The 20,080-nt window shown below is 41.5% G+C and overlaps 1 protein-coding gene across 2 annotated transcripts; it reads right to left on the reverse strand.

Moving 5' to 3' along the window:
• Positions 1-7,361: 7,361 nt before the first annotated feature.
• On the reverse strand, positions 7,362-14,731 carry LOC102494259 (thiosulfate sulfurtransferase like domain containing 3). Of its 2 annotated transcripts, XM_006170904.2 has the most exons (4): positions 14,524-14,731; positions 8,617-8,790; positions 8,058-8,217; positions 7,362-7,532 (listed from the first exon to the last, which is right to left on the reverse strand). In XM_006170904.2, exons 1-4 carry the CDS (start codon positions 14,714-14,716, stop codon positions 7,460-7,462), a joined length of 600 nt encoding a protein of 199 aa, XP_006170966.1. In that variant the 5' UTR covers positions 14,717-14,731; the 3' UTR covers positions 7,362-7,459. The 2 variants fall into 2 exon arrangements, with proteins under 2 accessions (XP_006170966.1, XP_027625057.1); XM_027769256.1 differs by lacking the exon at positions 8,617-8,790.
• Between the last annotated feature and the right edge of the window lie 5,349 nt (positions 14,732-20,080).

Below are 20,080 nucleotides of genomic sequence, written 5' to 3' on the forward strand. Positions count from 1 at the left end.
AGGCAGAATGATTTATATATCATAATCATTAATCACAATTTTTCCTTTACGTTTCCATAAATTCCTTTGTAAATTTTTACTTTTAAAAGTAATATATATGCCTCAAATTTTCTTATTGTGAAGAATTTCAAACAACACATAAGTGGTAGCATAGTGAATCTTCATCTAGCTTCAACAGTCATTAGTTCATGGCCAGTTTTTTATCTAAACTCCTACCCACCTCCAATTTGCATATTATTTTGAAGCAAATCCTAGACATCATTTCTTCCATACTTTTTTTTTTTTTTTTAAAGAGAGATTTTTGCTATAGGGCACATGCACTCGCCAGAGAGACAGAAACAGAAAGTGAGAAATTACCCCCTCCCCCTCCCCCACGGCCATGCCGTGCCACAATCCCTTCTCCTCCATTCTCTTCTTGGGATTTTTGAGCACGCATGCACACATGTGAGTTTTAAGCCTCCAGGTTCTGGACTTGAGCCTCACTCAACTACATGGGAGTTCAACAATGTAACCTTTATGCCATCTGCTGGTACCTATACATGTTTTAATAGATATTCCTAAGAGATAATAGCCCTTTACATTAAAATGTAAACATGTTACTGTGCCTAAAAAGAATTAGTACAAATAATATCCATTTTTAAAATTCATTTCTTCCATGAGTAAGACAGAGAGATAGTGTCTTGATACCACGTTTCCAGCCTCAGCCAGTCCAATCATGGGCATGTGTGCCTGGCGTGTACAGGGAACCTCGGGATGCAAATTGGGGCCCTTCCCATGTGGCCTCCTAAACTGGTCTTAAAGTGTTTTAAGTTATGGATTTTGTCTCCATTGCATTTTTTAAAATTCCCCTTTCTGGCTTGAGTTTCTTACCATCTGGATTTTGCTGATTGCATCCTTGACATAGCATTATTTTTTGTTGTTTTGTGTTGTTTTTTATTTTTTTTATTTTTTAATTTTTCGTTCATTTGTTTTGTTTTTGAGAGAGAGAGATTTGCTATAGGGCATGTGCACTTGCCAGAGAGACAGAAAGTGAGAAATCACCCCCCACAGGTGATGGCCACACCTCAGTCCCTTCTCCTATTTTCTTAGGATTCGGGGCGCACACACACACAGGTGCTTGGTGTGAGTTTCAAGCCTCTGGTTCCAAGACTCAAACTGGCCATGTGGGAGTCCAGCTAAGTAACCACTATGCCATCTGCTGGTCCCAACATTTAACATGTTCCTCTCCTCTTCATATTTTCTGTAAATTGGTAATTAAATCTAAAGTCTTGATTAGATTCAGGTGTTTTGTTTTTTTTTTAAGAGGGACAGACAGGAAGCAGAAATTACCTCCTACCTCCCCCCCACCCCCCAGGGGTAATGGCCATGCCATAGTCCCTTCTTCTACATTCTCCTCTCGGGATTTTGGGTGCACTAGTACATGCACCTGGCATCAGTTTCAAGCCTCCAGGCCCAGGACTTTACTGCAGTTGGTAATGTGGGATTCCAGTAATGTAACCGCTATGGCATCTGCTGGTCCCAGATTTAGGTTCTTTTTTTCTTTTTTCTTTCTTTCTTTTTGATAGACTACTGCTTAAGGCATAGTCTTCCATCGGGAGGTGATGTAGTAGGTGTCTCTGTAATTTAGCAGCCATTTACTATATGTATTGTTTTAAAAATCACAGGAACCACCAGTTAGTGTAATGGCTATGTCGCTGGACTCCCACGTAGTCGATCACGGTTCACGTCCCAGACCCAGTGGCTTAAAGCTCATGCCGGGCGTGGGTGCGTTCGTGCCCAAGATCCCAAGAGGAGAATGGAGGAGAAGGGATTGCGGCGTGACCATCCCCCTGGGGGGTGATTTCTCGCTTTCTGTCTCTCTGTCTCTCTCCGTCTGTCTGGCGAGCGCACACGCCCTGTAGTGAAAACCTCTCCAAAAAAAAAAAAATTATATATGTGGGCTATTATGTCCAGTATAATAGTCACTAGCCAAATGTAACTATTGGACATTTAAAATGTGACTAGTCTGGGCTAACAGGTGAGGTGGTGGTGAAGGTAGCTGTACCCCACTTAGCTGACTGTGTGATTTAGAGTCCTGGATCTGATGGCTTTAAGACATGCTGGGTGCATGTCTGTGCGTGCCCAAAATCCCAAAAGGAAGGATAAATAGAGAAGGGATTGGAACATGACCATGCCTTATGGGGAGTGCTTCCTCACTTCCTCTCTCTGTCTCTTTACCCATTAATGTTAAATGAATGCCAACCTAAAATATCAACTGCTTTTAAACAGTTACCGTATTGTACTGATCCAGTACTAATAACAGTAATAGCATTTTATTTGACATACATTACCTGACTTAATCTTCAAAACAGAACTGAAGTAGGAACTGCACCTGGGATACACTTTAACCACATTATGCCATTGTAATACCTTATCAAAATTTCCCCCTTTTGTTTTTTGCTTGTTATCCTTGCTCCCGGAGAAATTTTAACACTTTTAATGGTGATGACAACGTTGTAAATTGCTGTTATTAGAGACATTGATCCTATTTTATACTGTATGGTGGGCGAAGCATTTAATTTTCCATTAGTTTTTATTAATATATTTTTCATAATTAGCTGCTGATACTATTGCTATGAAGTATTCTACAGCATATACATACTAGATAGCAGAAGGGTACATTTCCACAGAGTCCAAGAAATGCAGCTGTACTCATAGGTAAGATGATGTGAATGCAGAAGACCTGAAACACTGATTAATTCAAAACTCTGAGGCCGTCCACTCTTGACACTTTTTCTAGTATATTTTCCTTCTATCCCATTATAAATGAGGTAGAATACGTACAGTATTTCAAAAATATAATCTGGCTTTTCTCATATATTTCTAAAGCTTGCTCCACCCTTGTAATATCAGAGGAAAATTATACTCTCCCAAATTGAAATAAAATAGCCATTTGTTAAATGATATACTTAATCCTATGCTAGATCATCTATATTTTGAGGGTCTGATAGAACAGACCTTAGAAGTGTTACTATTAAGAGTTCTGTTTTGCAAGTCAGTGCAGTTTAAGAAATATAATTTGTCAGGGCCAGCATGTGGCGTGGTGGTTAAGGGCACTGGACTCCCACATGGCCACCTCCGTTTCGAGTCCTGGACCTCACAGCTTGCTTTCTCACTTTCTCTTTCTCTCTCTGTCTCTCACTGTTCAAATTAAAAAATAATAACAATAAAATAAATCTTTTAAAAAGAAATATAACTTGTTAAGTTTTAGTTTCAGAAAATCTGACAACTGAAATTATAAGTTAGATATAGAAGATTATTAACCTTCACTTTTTTTGAAAGATGTAAGTACAATTATATTTGGGTATATAGAATACATTGTCTATCATAAATATTTTTCTTTAAAAGTACCAGGAATCCAAGATATTATAACTGTATAATATTGTTCACATATATCCAAGTGGGGATAGTGGTATTTCCTATTCCATGCATAAAAAAGGTAAGTACTGTTTGCCCCGCAAACATTATATAAAGTGTTAATATTATTGAAGCCTGCTATGTTCCTCTCTTCTCCCAATGGAAACTATTCTGAATTAAGTATTATTTTCATAATTCATTTATATTTATATATGCCCATGTGCTTAAATAATATCATTTTCTATGTTTTCAAACTTTTTTGTGCCAGATCTTACATGATGGGCTGTAGGTGGCTCCAGGCCCTGGCAGCTCGAAAAACAGCATCTATTGTGCTATAACAGCAGAACTGAGTAATTGCAACAGAAACCTAATAAATGGCCACAAGACCATAAGATTTCTTTATTGCCAAACCTGCTCTAGTGAAATAATGGTATCTTCATGGAGGGTTTACTTCTAGTAGACCTGTAGGGTAGCAGAAATATCATCTTAATTTATTCAGGGATTTAGTTGATTTGAAGCTTTTCTTAGTTTTTGTAAGGATTGATCAGCTTTTTGTTGTTGTTTTTCTTGCCACTGGATGCATGCGTTCACCAGAGAGAGAGAAACAAACTGTGAGGCAGAAAGTGAGAAATCATTCCCAAGGGGGTGGTTATGCCACAATCTCTCTTCCACTTCCCTTTCAGGATTTTTTTTGGCAGGCACACCACACAGCCCACATGATTTTCAAGACACCAAGTCCAGGATTCGAACCACAGCCATATGGGAGTCTAGCTCTTTAACCACTATACCACCTGCTGGCCCCCAGTTTTAGTTTTACCTCTACTTGTAGCCTTTCAGGGTGTCTGACTAAAACCCTGCTTTGTTTACCAAGCCACTGTTCCTTAGTGGCTCAGTACTTCAGTGATTTATCCTATACAGCTTTGATTCTCCCTGAGATCATGGCTCTTCAAATCCTTGCTGTTTCTGTAATGCCTTTAAAGAGATTTTATATGTTCGTGTGTGTGTGTGTGTGTGTGTGTGTAGTATCTACATGTTTTTCAGCTTTTCTAGTTGGGTTTTTTTTGGGGGGGGAGAGGTTTTTGCTATAGGGCGCGTGCGCTTGCCAGAAAGACAGACAGAGACAGAGAGACAGAAAGTGAGAAATCGTGCCCCAGGGGGATGGCCATGCCACAATCCCTTCTTCTTTCTCCTCTCGGGATTTTAGGCACGCATACACACATGCCTGGCATGAGCTTAAGCCACCGCGTCTGGGACTCAAACCGCAGTCAACTACATGGGAGTCCAGCAACATAGCCATTACGCCAACTGCTGGTCCCTCTACTTGTTTTGTAGGAATTTTTTTTTAGGAGTTTTTGCCTTAGGGCACATGTACTCGCTGGAGAGAGAGAGAAACAGTGATAGGGAAAGTAGGAAATCATCCCCCAGGAGGATAGCCATGCTGCAGTCCGTTCTCCATTCTCCTCTTGGGATCTTGGGCATGCATGCACACACACCAGCATGTGTTTCAAACTACCGGGTCCGGAACTCGAACCACGATTGGCCTTGTAGGAGTTCAGTGATGTAACCACTACACCATCTGCTGGCCCTGTTTTTGCAAGAAATTGGATTTGTAAGAAACTAGATTGATTTCGTCCAAAATAAAAGTTGAAGGGAATCACATACATCCAACATCCCAGATTCCCCAATGACTTTCCACTTTATTTAGGATAGACCAAATCCTTAAAGTTCCTTTCTAGGTCTTATATGATCTGAATACATGAATGAAACTAAAAATAGAGAAGTCTAGGGCCAGCAGGTGCTGTGGTGGGTAAGGTGCTGGACTCCTACATGGCTGACCATGGTTCAAGTCCTGGACCCCGCAGCTTGAAACACACTGGTGTGTGAATGTGTATGCCCAAAACCCAGGAGGAGATGAGGAGAAGGGAATGTGGAGTGGTCATCCTCGGGGGGTGAGGGAGGAATGATTTCTCACTTTCCCTCTCTTGGTCTCTGTTTCTTCAGTAAACATAAGCACCCTTTGGCAAAAATCTTAAAAAAATTAATAAAATAAAAACAGTTCTCTCCAATAAAAAAATAGACGTCTCAAAAGGCACAGACAAGAAAATACAGGTTTACTTTGTTACCAGCACACTGACAAGTATAGGACTTACTCCAAAGGAATATACCTATGGTAGTGGGAATCATTTAAACATTTAAAAATTTTTTCACTATAACTACTTCTAGAAAACACATTTGTAAGTGTTCAGGGCATTTAACTCTTTACGTATGATACAGTGTATATGTGCACATACGAGGCAAAAAGCTGCACCCTCCATGGTCTAATCACGCTGTGACCCTCTTCCTCCAGTCCTCTAGCCCCTCAGATCTTGGGCACTCATGCATGTGCTCAGCATCTTCCCAGGCTGACTGGGCTGGGATTTGAACCATATGGAATCCAGCTTTTGTACCACAGAGCCAGCTCCACTTCAATGAGTTATGTCAAATGTACATAACTGTATACTTATAGCTCAGTGTATAGGGCATTTCCATCACGAGAAAGTTACCTTCTTGCCTTTTCCAGTCTTCCTTCCAGAACAACAATCACTGTTGTGACTTCTATTCCATATTAATCATCTTAATTTTTTAATTGCCAGAGGGTGCATGCACTTGCCAGAGAGAGGGGCAGAAAGCACTCCAAATGGGGCATGGTCACACTGCACTTCCTTCTCCATGTCTCCATCCTGTTAGGACCTTGGGCACTCACACAGATGTGGTGTATCTTAAGCCACAGGGACTGGGACTCAAACCACAGTCCAACATGTGGGATCTGACTCCCTTCACCACTAGACTATGGAGCTAGCTTTTACTTTTTTTTTTCAAGAGAGATTTTTGCTGGGACCAGCTGGTGGCATGGTGGTTAAGGGCACTGGACTACCATGTGGCCGACCGCAGTTCGAGTCCTGGACATGGTGGCTTGCTTCTTCACTCTCCCTCTCTCTCTTACTCTATCCCTCTCTGGTCAAATTAAAATAAATTTTAAAAAAGAGAGTGATTTTTGCTATAGGGCACATGTACTTACTGGAAAGACAGAGACAGAAAGCGAGAAATCACCCTGCAAGGGGAATGGCCATGCCACAATCCCTTCTCCACCCTCCTCTTGGGATTTTGGGCACACATGCACATATGCCTGGTGTCGATTTTAAGCTGCTAGGTTCAGGACTTGAACCATGGTCAACTACATGGGAGTCCACCAACGTACCTACTAGACCATGTGCTGGTCCCTACTCTTAATTTTTAAAATAGCTAATTATATCACTACCATGCTGGTCTTTGGACATTGTTAATGTATCTTCATTGTTCAAATTTCACCTATTTCTCTGGATCCTACTTTATTGATTTTTTTAAAGTCAAGTCTGCTAATTTGCTCAAAGCCTCTTTGATGAATGGAAGTTATACAAACGCAGATGGTTAAACATGATTAGGCAATACAAGTAACCTGGTCTTTTGGAATACTACTAAACTATACTAAACAAGTTAAAAATTAATCACTAGAATTCCAATTTCTATATTTCTTTCTTTTCTTTTTTTGGAGAGGTTTTTGCAATAGGGTGTGTGTGTTCACCAGAAAGACAGAGACAGACAGAGAGACAGAAAGCAAGAAATCACCCCCCAGGGTGATGGCCATGCCACAATCCCTTCTCTTCCATTCTCCTCTTGGGATCTTGGGCATGCACACACATGCTCCCGGTGTGAGTTTAAGCCACTAGGTCCAGGACTTGAACCGTGGTCGACTACATGGGAGTCCAGCAACATAGCCATTATGCCTCTGCTGGTCCCCCAATTTCTATATTTCTATGACAAGTCACATAAATTACCTCAGTCATAATAGTCTTTGGAAGCACGCAGTCAAGAGTGATACTATTGATTTACAGATGAGAATGAGACTCAGCATGCAATTGACTTCTACAAAGTCCCCTTACCATTAATTAACCAGTGGTATCATAATTTGATTTTTATTCTTTTGTTCATTCCATCATCCTAGGTTGCATGTACACAAGGGAAAAGCCAAGTTGCCTTCCAAAATTCAATTTCCTTGTTTCTTCTCTGAAAACTCATAGGTTACCCATTCCTTCCATCCTCCAGCATAGTGTTGAGCACTGAAAACGTACATCATATAGTTAATGATATAAATATCTTCTCCTACTTCATCAAAGAAGGTTGACAGGAACTTTAGAGATAGCAGCTAGTCACCATAGTATTTTGACTAAGCCCATTTAAAAGATTTTGCTGCTTTTGAGTAAGATGAAAAGATAGAGGCTCTTAGTCTTGCTACCTAACTTTACTATCAATAATTGTAAGATGTTCTTAAATAGACCAATACAAATATATATGAAGCACTGCAATATACTTTTTTTTAAAGAGATTTTTGCTACAGGGTGCATGTGCTCACTAGAGACAGATGGAGATAGTGAGAATCACCCCCACAGGGGGATGTCTATGCCATAATCCCTTTTCTGTTCTCAGGACTTTGGGCATGCGTGCAAACGCATCCAGTGTGTTTTAAGCCACTGGGGGGACTCGAACCATTGTCAACTACATGAGAGTCCAGCAATATAACCATTATGCCATCTGCTGGTCCCACAATACACATCCTGGAATTAGTTTTTCTTTCATGTACACACCTTTTAAAGCCTAGAGATAGTGCTGTGTCCAGAGCCTTCTTGCTTCTCACTCCAGCTAAACAAGAAAACACGAGACTATCAGATTTGGATGGCTTTGCTTCACTGTACTTCTCTTTGAAGTCTCTTGGGTTCATCTGTAAAGCTTCACCAACTTCATCCACTGAAAGAAAATGTTAAGAATTACATTTTAGATATAGAAAATTATTTTGTACAAATAACACACCTATATCTATCTTTTTATCTATCTATCTATCTATCTATGTATTTTAGAGGTTTTTGCTATAGGGCGTGTGCGCTCGCCCGACAGACAGAGACAGAGATAGAAAGTGAGAAATCACTCCCCAGGGGGGATGGCCACGCCGCAATCCCTTTTCCTCCGTTCTCCTCCCAGGATCTTGGGCAAGCACGCACACGCGCCCAGCATGAGTTTAAGCCACTGGGTCCAGGACGCGAACCGCGGTCGACTACATGGGAGTCCAGCGACATTGCCATTACGCTAACTGCTGGTCCTCGATATATATATATTTAAATGAATCAGTTTAAGATACATATTACTCACATGGTATATTGACAGACCCAGGGATTTTTCCATACTCAAGAATTTCCCATGTCTCTCTGACATCAATTAACATAATCTTTTTGGAATTCAACATGTTTTTCAGTTCCTTATAAGTGACTTCTTTCAAAACAGTAGTACAAAAATTGTGAGAGCTTCCTTTTCTTATCTTCAAACCTGGAAAATGAGAAAAAAAATTTGGGCATTTTCCAAGTGGCTTCGTTATTAAAAGTTGTAAAGAGTAGATTAGAATTTTTGTCTGAACCCCTAGTTCTGGTCAGCTAACTCATCTTTTCACTTGTAAAATCTATGAGACCAGCCTCTGACCTGGTGGTTCTGTGAGCTAGATCCCATATGGCCACCTGTATAGTTTGAGTCTCAGACCCAATGGTTTGAAAAACATGCTGGACGTGTGTGTGTGTGCCTAAAATCCTGAAAGGAGGGAGTGAGGAGAGAAGGGACGGCAGCATGACCATCTCCCAGGGAAGTCTGGTCACACTATTTCTGTCTCTGGTGAACGCATGCACCCTCTGGTAAATATAAACAATTATATGTATTTTTCTCTGTGATAAATGAAACACGTATTTGGTTTCTGAGAGTTCCTAAATTCACTGGAATCTCCTAGCTAACAGATTATTTTGTTTTAATGAGCTAACTCTTGGTGGATTCCTGGATAGCTTCAGAACAGGGCCTCGTTGCTGGAAAGACAAAGCTTTGATTAGAAACTTGGAACTTCCAGCCCTATCACCCATCCTATGAGTGGGATTAGAGATTGAGGTAATAATTGGTCATGCTTACATGAAGCCTCTGTAAAACCACTGAACTATGGTGCTCAGAGATCTCGGCTAGTCGGTGAGCACGTCCATGGGGCAGGAAGATGGTGCATCTCTGCTCCACAGGGATAGAAGCGCCTGTGCTTGGGGCCCTTCCAGACCTCACACTGTGATCTCCATCTGTATCCTTTACTATATCCTTTAAAATGATAAATGCGTTTCAGTTCTGTGAGCAGTTCTAGAAAATGACCAAACCAAAGGAGGAAGTCTAGACCCTTGATTTACAGCCAGTTGGTCATAAGTAGAGGAGGCCTGGCCTTGTGACTGGCATCCAAAGTGGGGGCAGTGTTGTGGAACTGAGGTCTTTAGTCTGTAGGGTCTGCACTAAACTCCGGGTAGTTAGTTCAGAATTAAATTGTAGGATAGCCAGTTGGTGTCTACAGGAAAATGGTGAGAATTGCTTGGTGTGGAAAGCACATTTTGGTGTAAGAAGTGGATGGGGAACAGGGTTTTTCGTTTATACACACATCCTGGATGTATGCACATTAGGACGCAGTTTGTCTTCCCCCGTGTGCTTTCTGTTTTCTACTATATCCGAAGAGTGGAAGTTTCTAAACACACATTCAGCACTGGGCAAGTAATACATAAATAATTTGTAAATCTGATTCTTATTCAAGTTACATTAAGAAAATTTTGAGGGGTCAGATTATGGCATAGTGGTTATGTCACTGGACTCCCACGTGGCCCAAGGTGGAGTGAGTCCTGGACCTGGTGGCTGGAAAATCATGCAGGCATCTCTGTGTGCACGTGTGTGCCCAAGATCCCAGGAGGCGAAGGGATTGCAGGGTGGCCATCCCCACCAGGGGAATGATTTCTCACTTTCCCTCTCATTGTCTCTGTCTCTCTTTCTTTTGCCAGTGAGTGCATATGCCCGAAGGCAAAAAAACTCCTAAACTTTTTTTTTTTAATTTCATTTCCCCTTGCAAGGAAAGATATTAAGCTATACGTTAGATGTGGGGACATTATATTTTAAACTATACATGTAAGTACTTAATATGGCATTTTTTTCTGTTAAATAATTGGTAACAAAATATGATAGTGGGTAATAACACATAAAGTAAGTCTATGGTGGGGCCATCTGTAACTTAATGGTGAAGGCAGCTGGTTCCCATCTGGCTGACAGCACAATTCAAGTCCTAAAACTGGCGAGAAGTATGCTGGGCACATGTGCATGATGTCCCAAATCCTGAGAGGATTTTTCTGAGTGCACACAACCTCTAGAAAATTTAAAGAAAAAAAAAAAAAAAGTCAGTCATGGGTCCATACTGATATAAGGATATAATTGATTAAATAGATCAGAATGGATTATCTTCCTCATATTGGAATTTTAACTGATAAATGTGAAGGAACGATAGAAACAAAATCATTACAGTGTAGTTGTTACAGGTAAGAATCATTGATAGATACTGTCGCAGATTTAGTGAATAAAAATATGATTGGAAATGGGTCCAGCAGGTGGCATAATGGTTATGTCGCTGGACTCCCACATAGTTGACTGTGGTTCAAGTCCTGGACCCGGCGGCTTAAAACTTAATGCCAGGCAAGTGTGTGTACATGGCCAAAATCCCAAGAGGAGAAGGGAGAGTGGTGTGGACAAACCCCCCACCCCGGGAGCGACTTCTCACTTTCTGTCTTTCTGTCTCTGTCTCCGGTGAGTGCATGTGCCCTATTAGCAAAAATCTCTCAACAAAAGAGATTATATCTCTCCACGAGCTACTTACAATGGGAAAGATCTGAGAGATACCACTTTAACCAGTTATTCAAAGATAACTTCACTAGTAATAAGGTATGCTGAAAACATGTAGCTCCTGATACGATGCATTGTGAAGAGCATATCATTTCCTTAGTATCCTTTGCCAAAAATGCATGCTTTGAGTCTACTCAGAAGAAAATCTAAAATAAATAAAATAGTACTTTTTCTTTGAAGAGAGATTTTTGCTATAGGGCATGAGTGCTTGCTGGAGAGACAGAATGAATCAGAAATCACCTCCTGGGAGAATGACCACACCACAATCCCTTCTTCATTCTCCTGGGTTTGGGTGTGCATGCACACACACGTGCCTGGTGTGAGTTTGAAGCCACTGGGTCCAAGAGTCAAACTGGTCAACCATGTGAGAGTCCAGCACCTTAAGCATTATCCACCTGCTGGCTCAACAGGACTCTTAAAAAGCATGAGTGTCATAAAAGAAAGGACAAAGACTGGCAGGAGTCTGAAGAGACCTAGAAGGCATGACGTTACCGTGTAGGATTCGGGACTGGATCTGGGACTTTCCTCTCTCTATCTGTCTCTGACCAGCAAACATGACTTCTGGCCAAAATTAGTAAGAAACAAATAGCTCCATCAATTAGTTAAGTGTTAAGTCAACATTAATTTCTTGATTTCAATAACTATCATATGTAAGAGGCTTACATAGGAACTGAGTAATAAACTGTTTTACTTCTGGACTTCTTGCCTTTCCACTTAGTGAGGGGCTCCTTGGTGAGCTCTCCCCATGTCTCTCATGGTATGATTCTCAGTTCTACAGAAGAAAAACGGTAGAATGGCTTTTGTATTCACATTGTCTACTTAGAAATCAGCCACTGATCTGGTGCCTAACCGAAGAAACACTAACCTGTTCCTACACTGGAGAAAAACTGGCTGTTTGGGATTTACCAAGAGATAACAGTGTGGTTATTTTGAGGAATCTTCTAAGGGTAATGCAGGCTATACCTGACTTTTTTACTTGTAAGCCCAACTTCTGAATAACCTCGTCCAGTTTTGCTGTGTCCACACTGGTCAATCTAACCCATGTGGATACTCTGTAGCAAACGGAATAGGATACAGACCCAGAGTATACTTCAACCCTTACCAGCATACCTTACCAAACCTCTCCTCCCCAACTGCTTTTCTGCTCCGGTTATTCTATCTTACAACAACAATATATGTGTGCTCTAAATGTATTCTTTTGGTGGGGGGAGTTTTTTGCTATCGGGCGTGTGCGCTCCCCAGAAAGACAGACACGGAGAGACAGAAAGCAAGAAATTATCATCCCCCCCAGAGGGGGGTGGCCACACTGCAATCCCTTCTCTTCCATTCTCCTCTCGGGATCTTGGGCACGCACGCACATGTACCCAGTGTGAGTTTAAGCCACCTGATCCGGGACTCAAACCACGGTCGACTACACGGGAGTCCAGCATAATGTAGTCATTACGCTATCTGCTGGTCCCTCTAAATGTGTTTTTATAATGGTAAGAGAAATACTTTAGAGTCAGATACACCTAGGTTCAAATCCTGGCTTGTCTACTCAGCTCAGTGCCCCTAGACAAATGACTTATACACTCTTTAGGACTTAGTTTCTTATTTGTAAAATGAGAATAATATTTCTTAACTTGTTAGAGTTGCTGTGAGGTTTAAGTATCCAGTGCAATCAATAAATATCTTTCTGCTTCTCCTTCACGATTTAGATGCACTGTTCCTTCTAAAGGGACTGTCTCCCACATCTTTACATGGAACAGTCTTCTCTCCCTTAAGACTCGGGAAAGTCACTTGTATGTCTTTTATCCAACAGTCCCACTTCTAGGTGTCTATTTTAGTAAAATACTTGTACAAAATATACAAGGTGGTATGCACAATGCTTATTACTGAACAACTGCTTATCACAGCAAAAAATTGGAAGACAAGATGTTCACCAATAGGTGACACCCTGCGTAAACCGTGGCAAATCCATACTATGGAATATATGCCATGGTTAAGAGTTCTGTGTGCTGCTGTCATGGAAAGCATCTAACACCTTAAGTGAGAAAAAATTATAGGACAGTATGCATAGATCACATTTATATACATGATGTTTTTAAAAATTAGTATTTGCTGTAGGGTGCATGTGCTTGCTAGAGACAGACAGAGAAAGGAAAAGAGAGAAAGGGATTTGGAGCATGCAGACTTGAACTGGGCTGTGTAGGATCCAGTCACCTTGACGTTCATGACCTGCTGGCTCTATTCATAGTATTTTTGATATATATTTATGTATACTAATAGAAGTACTTAGAATGAATGTGCACTAAATCATAATTGGGGAAGACTGGGATGGGGAAGATGTATGAAGAGGGATTTGCACTATGCTTTTTTGTTTTACTATAAGAACATACTCACTTAATACTAGCATAATTTAAGTGAAAAAGGCAACTTTACCTAACACTTTCCTCAGAGTCCATTTTCCCCCCCCCCCCATTGCAGTCCCGCTGGACTGAGCAATGTGTAATAGTGTTTATGTAAACATAATAGTAACTATGTCCCCCCAGAAAGGGTGCACTCATGGGTGGGATAGGCACCAGAAATGGTGGGGAGGCCTACCCCAGCAGGAGGCCTGGCAGATTAGGTGCTTAATAAATGAGTGTTGAATAAATATAAAAGGAAACAATAATTCACATAGAAAAGCACATCTTAAACTGTAGGCCATACCTACAGCTAAGATGGAACTGGAGGAGTTGAGCATTTTTAAGCTGGGTGTCTGTAGCTGCAAACACAGATGAAAGTTGATGCAAACAAAGGCAGCATGTGAGACAAAAGGACCGGAGGCGTGCCCTGGGTTCTAGACCCAACGCCTCGACTAACCCCCTTCACTTCTCTGGCTCGTTTCCCACTCTATTAAATTGAGGGTGATACTCTTACAGCTAACACGTTGTAATTCTAGGTGGCTGTTTCATCACCCGAAGAGCGCAGCTCGGTAGGAAGTCCCAAATGTAACCCGCAAGTCTGGGCTCATTACGCTTCTCCTGGGCAGGGACTGGCCATCTTGCTCACTCCTCTGAGTCGCTAATTGACCTCAACTGCTCTATCAAACGCCACTACCTTGATAAAAGCCCTCCACATGAACCCCCGGGGCAGCGTTACCTGCTTTCTTGGCAACGCACCGGGCAGCCCCAGGATCTGAAGGGCTAAGAACCGCAAACGGGTGATAATATCCCCAGGCGCCAACAATAATGAGTCTGTCCGCCTTTTAACTGGAAGTCTAAAGAAGCGAGCACCTCCACCACGTCGTCCCTTCCCTGGAGTCCCAGGTTAGGCGCTCTCATTTTCCCCAAAGACTACCAAGCTCACCGTAGAGCCCGGCCTCCACCGGCCGGAGGACCGCCGAGCGCACAGTCGGAAGCAGCTGCCGGAACAGCACCATCGCCAGCTCGCGCGTCGCGCTGCTGACCGCTTCCTCCTCCCCCGGCCCAGGCCTGGGCGCACGCCGCGTCTGCTGCAGAGCGCCCTCCAGCCAACCGCCGGCGGAACTGCAGTGCCGCATTGCGTAATCGCCGCCAGAGACGTGCCGTCTGCTTTGGAACCTTAACTTCTTTGGAACGAAGGGTTATGATTTGTTGTTGATTATTATGATGATTTTTAGGAGAAAGTTTAAAAGTGGAAAGTACAAAAATGACAAAGCTCATATAAATAAACTTGACGTTTAAAGTTTATGTGAAGTTGGAGAGTTAATTGGACAATAGACTTTTCCAATTTATAACATGCTTTTCATCCTCTGGACTAATTTAGACTTACATAGATTCTCTTGTAAGAATGGCCTTAACTCCAATAACTGGTTTAGTTGATGACACTGTAATCTGATACTGTCGTCTTTTCTCCACGAATTGAAGATATGTGACGTATTTAACTATAGTTTTATTAGAGCTAGTTCCAATTATTATAGAAAGTGTTCTCGTTTCCTGTTGCTACTGTAACAAATCACCACGAATTGGTTACCCACAATTATGTGTCAGAAGTCTCTTTAGTCAAGGTGTCAGCAAAGGAATGTGCCTTCTGAAGGCTCCAAGGAAGAATTTTTTATTTGCCTTTTACAACTTCCAGTAGCTGCCTACATTTGTTCCTTGGCTCATGGTCCTTCTCCAAGTTCAAAGCCAGTAGTTTTGCATCTTCAAATCGCTCTCTGATTCTGACCCCTGCTTTTGTGGACATGGCCTTCTCTTCCTCTGACCCTCCTGTCAACTTGTTTTTTTTTTTTTCTGCCAGAGGATGTGTGTTCTCATTAGAGAAAGAGAGGGGGAGGGGAGAGGGAGAGGGAGGGAGGGGGAGAGAGAGAGAGAGAGAGAGAGAGAGAGAAAGCACCGCCTTTGGGGAATGGTCACCCTGCAATCCCTTCTCTATTTCTCCCTTCTATCAGGATTTTGGACATGGATGCAAACGCGCCTGGAGTTTGCTGAGTAAGCCATGTGAGATGCTGTTGTCCCAATCAGCATGCCAGGGCTGACTTCTGCCTCCCTTTTGTAAGAACCTTTATATTCAGACCACTGCGATAATGAAATAATTTCCCTAGTACTAACTTTAATCACATCTGCAAACGCCTTTACAGTGGGTAAGGTAGCACATTTACAAGTTCCAAAGATTAGAACACAGACACCTTTGGAGTTGGAGAGGGGCACTATTCAGCTCACCACATGAAGGTTCTCATTACCTTATTTTTAGTATATTGTCAGTTTTGTTCCAAACCATAGTAAAAGCTATATTTAGCTGCAAATTGATTCACAGTTTAAAATAAAATATTAATTGTAAACAGCATTATTAAAGTATATATACAAATAATAATTAAGCATGTACTTTTCAGCTATCCACTCCCCTTTTTTAAAAAAATATTTATTAAATTTTATTTATTTGTTAATTTATTCTTAGCTTGACAGAAAGAGACGCAGAGAGAGATGGGGGTGGGGGAATGAAAAAGCAAGCCACCAAGGTCCGGGACTTGAACTGTGGTCAGCCATGTGGGACTGTACAGTGCCTTAACCACCATGCCACCTACTGCTCCCCCCACATTCCCCCCTTTTTAAAAAAAGTTTTTGCTGTACAGTGTGTGTTCTCATCAGAGAGAGAGAGAGAGAGAGAGAGAGAAGAGAAGAGAAGAGGAGTGAGAAGCATTCCCTTGGGGGGATGGCCACACTGCAGTCTCTTCCCCCCCCCCCCCGTCTCCTTTTGTCATTTTGGGCACACATGCATATGTAACCAGAGTGATTCTCAAGCCGCTAGTATGGCACTCAAACAGCACAACCAGCCATGTGGGATCCAGTACCTTAACCTCCATAACACCTGCTACCACAGTTATTCATTTTTAATAATTTAATAATGAACCACTTGAATTCTACACCAATGACATAATTTACAATATGTTTTTCTAGGGGCCAGCAGGTGGTGTGGTGGATAAGGGCACTGGATTCCGACATGGGCAACCATGGTTCAAGTCCTGGACCTGGTGGCTTGCTTTCTCACTTTCCCTTTCTCTCTCTCTCTCTCGTCAAATGAAGAAAAAATATAACAATGACAAATGGAAATAAATAATTCTTTAAAAAATTATTTAAAAAAACATGTTTTCTAACAGCTTACTGATAGTCTCTGTGTAACTTATTTTGTGGACTAATTTTGAACTATTGTATGCCATTGTAATATACTAAAGATTCATATCTTGTTTGTGGCATCCTCAATATGAATATCATAAACCATGGTAGTATGAATGCAAGATGTGGAAATAATGTAGTTGGCTTCAATGAATCACATTTAAACAGATTTGTACTTTTAATAAGAGAAATATTCTTAGGCAATTCTTTTCCAGGGTTCTAATTATTATTTGGGAAATATTTTTCTGTCACTTTTTCCCCCCTGGAATAGATATGTCCTCCCACATCTAGCACAGTGTCAAACTTGGTTTATTTTAGCTCAAAAAGATGTTATCAAAAGAGTCTTGAGAGGAAACAGCAGTTAGCATAATGGCTATGTTGGGTGAACTCCCACGTAGCCAACTGCGGTGGCTTAAACTCATGCCAGGCACGTGTGCATGCGTGCCCAAGATCCTGAGAGGAGAATGGAGGAGAAGGGATTGCAGCATGGCCATTCCCCCTGGGAGGTGATTTCTCGCTTTCTCTATCTCTCTGTCCCTCTCTTTCTGGCGAGTGCACGTGCCCTATAGCAAAAACCTCTCCAAAAAAAAAAAAAAAAGGAGTCTTGAGATAGCTTTGTGGTCTGGTGGCTAAGGAAGCTGAATCCCATATGGCCAATCATGTGGTTCATATCTGGGCCCCTGTGTCTTGAGAAACATGCTGAGTATGTGTGCATGTGAGTTCCAAATCCTGACAGTATAGAGAAATGCGGAAGAGACTGCAGTGTGACCATGTCTCTTTGTTGGGGAGGTGGGTATTCTCTATCTCTTTTCTGTCTCTCTCACTGGTGAGCACACATACCCTCTGAAAAAATTTAAAAGAGATAGAGTCTTGATCATCGCTTCTACGTTACAGGTGTACAAGTCATTTTTTCAGAGTCAGCAATATTTTAACTTCTAAGAAAGGTCTACTTTTTAAAAAGAATTATTTTATTTTTTAATTTTTAAAATCTGAGCGACAGAGTGACAGAGAGAAAGAGAGAGGGGAAAAGTGGGAAAGCAAGCTGCCAGGTCCAGGACTTGAACTGTGGTCAGCCATGTGGGCATCCAGCACCTTAACCATCCTACCACCTGCTGGCCCCAAAGGAAAGAGTTATTAGTGCTGATATGACATAACTCATTAATTCTCAAACTCATTTTATTTATTTTTAACCATAACTTATGTGCAAGTGAAAGGCTGTTGGGATGGAGGGTATTTTTAAGAGACTTGGGATGATTCCTATTTTTTTTTTTTTAATTGCCAGAGCACACCTGCACCCACCAAAAAGAGACAGAGGGAGAAAGCACCTCCGACAGGGTGTAATCATGCTGCAATCCCATTTTATTCTGTCGGGATTTGGGGGCATGCCGGCATACACTGTGGATTCAAGACGCAGGGTCAGGATTTAAACCATGGCTGGCCATGTGCGATCCAGCTCCCATAACAACAAAGCTCTGAGTCCAGATTTTTTCTATTCCTAAATCCTCCTCAGACCTTCATATAATAGACAAATAAAATTGAGAATTAGAAAATGAGGGCCAGCAAGTGGCATGGTGGTTAAGGGCACTGCACTCCCACATGGCTAACTGTGGTTCGAGTCCTGGACCTGGCGGCTTGCTTTCTCTTTTTCTCTCTATCTTTAACTCTGTCACTCTGTCCCTCTCTGGTCTAAATAAATAAATAAATAAATAAATATAATTCTTTTTAAAAAAGAAATAGAAAATGTAAGGCTTTTCACAAGACTCTTCAAAAGAATTTCTATCAAAACTTAAAATGAACATCCTTTAACTCAGAGTTTTGACTGTTGCTAGTTTATCTACTGAAAATATGTACACAAATAGGCAAAGATAAGCAGACTAATAGGGACTAAGTGAAAAAAATGATACATTCGTGACCAGCAGATGGCATAATGGCTACATTGCTAGACTCCCATGTAGTCAACCACGGTTCAAGTACCAGACCCAGTGGCTTAAACTCACGCCAGGTGCCCAAGATCCCGAGAGGAGAATGGAAGAGAAGGGATGGCAGTGTGGCCAACCCCTAGGAGGTGATTTCTCACTTTCTGCCTCTCTGTCTCTCTCTGTCTTTCTCGTGAGCACACGCACCCTATAGCAAAAAACCTCTCAAAAAAATATATTTATCTTTTTGGTCAGCAGGTGGTGCAGACATAAAGGTGGCTGGATCCCACAGCCAACTTTGTGGTTCGAGTGTTGGACCTAGCAGCTTGGAAACCACACCAGATGCATATAGGTGCCCAAAATCTCAATAGGAGAATGGAGGACAAGGGATTGCCGTGTGGATCTCTCTAGAGAGTAATTTCTCACTTTCTCTGGTGAGTGCACATGCCCTATAGTTTAAAAAAAAAAAAAAAGCTCTTTACTGTGATTGAGCAAATTAGATTTGCTCAACTTTCTAAGACTTTTTACCTCCATTTTCTGTTAAATGTTAAAGCGTATAAACACTTTTGATATATGAATCAGACAATTTTTACTTCCAAATTATACCACAACACTACCTATTCTTATTTGGTGGATGGTTTATATTTCCCTAAAGAAAAAAACCTCTCACACCTCACAGATGATTATGTACCTCTATACCTAACACAGGGACTGGCATATTTGTTAAGTGAATTGTTCCTATAAATACAATATAAACAAATACCAACTTCCTTTGCCAAGTTTTCTGCATGGAAATCATGTGAGAAATAAATTAGAGTTTTTAAGATAAAATCAGAATTTAAAAATTTAACTCTGGTGGGACCATCAGATGGTGGAATGGTTATATCACTGGACTCCAACATGGTCAACTGTAGCTCGAGTTCCGGACCTGGCAGCTTCAAACTCACGCTGGGCATGTGCCCAAAATCCTGAAAGGAGGCTGAAGAAGGGATTGCATTATGGTCATTCTCCTGGGGGGTGATTTCTTGCTTTCTGTCTCTCTGGTGAGCAAACACACTCTATAGCAAAAATCTCTCTTAAAAAAATTTAACTCTGGTACCTTGAAAAAAAATTTTAATTGCCAAAAGGCATATGCACTCACCAGGAGAGAAGAGAGTAAGAGAGAGAGAGAGAGCACTCCTCTCCAAAGGTGTGTGATTGGTCTGTAATCCTTTTCCCATTTTCCATCTCATCAGGATTTTGGGGTATGCACACTCTGCCTGGCATGTTTTTTGTTTTTTTTTTTTTTTTTGGAGAGGTTTTCGCTATAGGGCGCGTGCGCTCGCCAGACAGACAAAGCGAGAAATCACCCCCCGG

This window comes from Tupaia chinensis, unplaced genomic scaffold (assembly GCF_000334495.1).
Source record: "Tupaia chinensis unplaced genomic scaffold, TupChi_1.0 Scaffold149168_1, whole genome shotgun sequence".
NCBI lineage: Eukaryota > Metazoa > Chordata > Mammalia > Scandentia > Tupaiidae > Tupaia > Tupaia belangeri.

Excerpts from the sequence above, each read along its gene's own strand:
- LOC102494259 (XM_006170904.2), bottom strand. The coding sequence starts at position 14,716 with ATGCGGCACTGCAGTTCCGCCGGCGGTTGGCTGGAGGGCGCTCTGCAG. Across the intron at positions 8,218-8,616 it reads TGGGTCTGTCAATATACCAT|TGGATGAAGTTGGTGAAGCT; the intron begins GTGAGTAATATG and ends ATTTTCTTTCAG. Across the intron at positions 7,533-8,057 it reads CTATCTCTAGGCTTTAAAAG|TGCTCAACACTATGCTGGAG; the intron begins GTGTGTACATGA and ends GTACGTTTTCAG.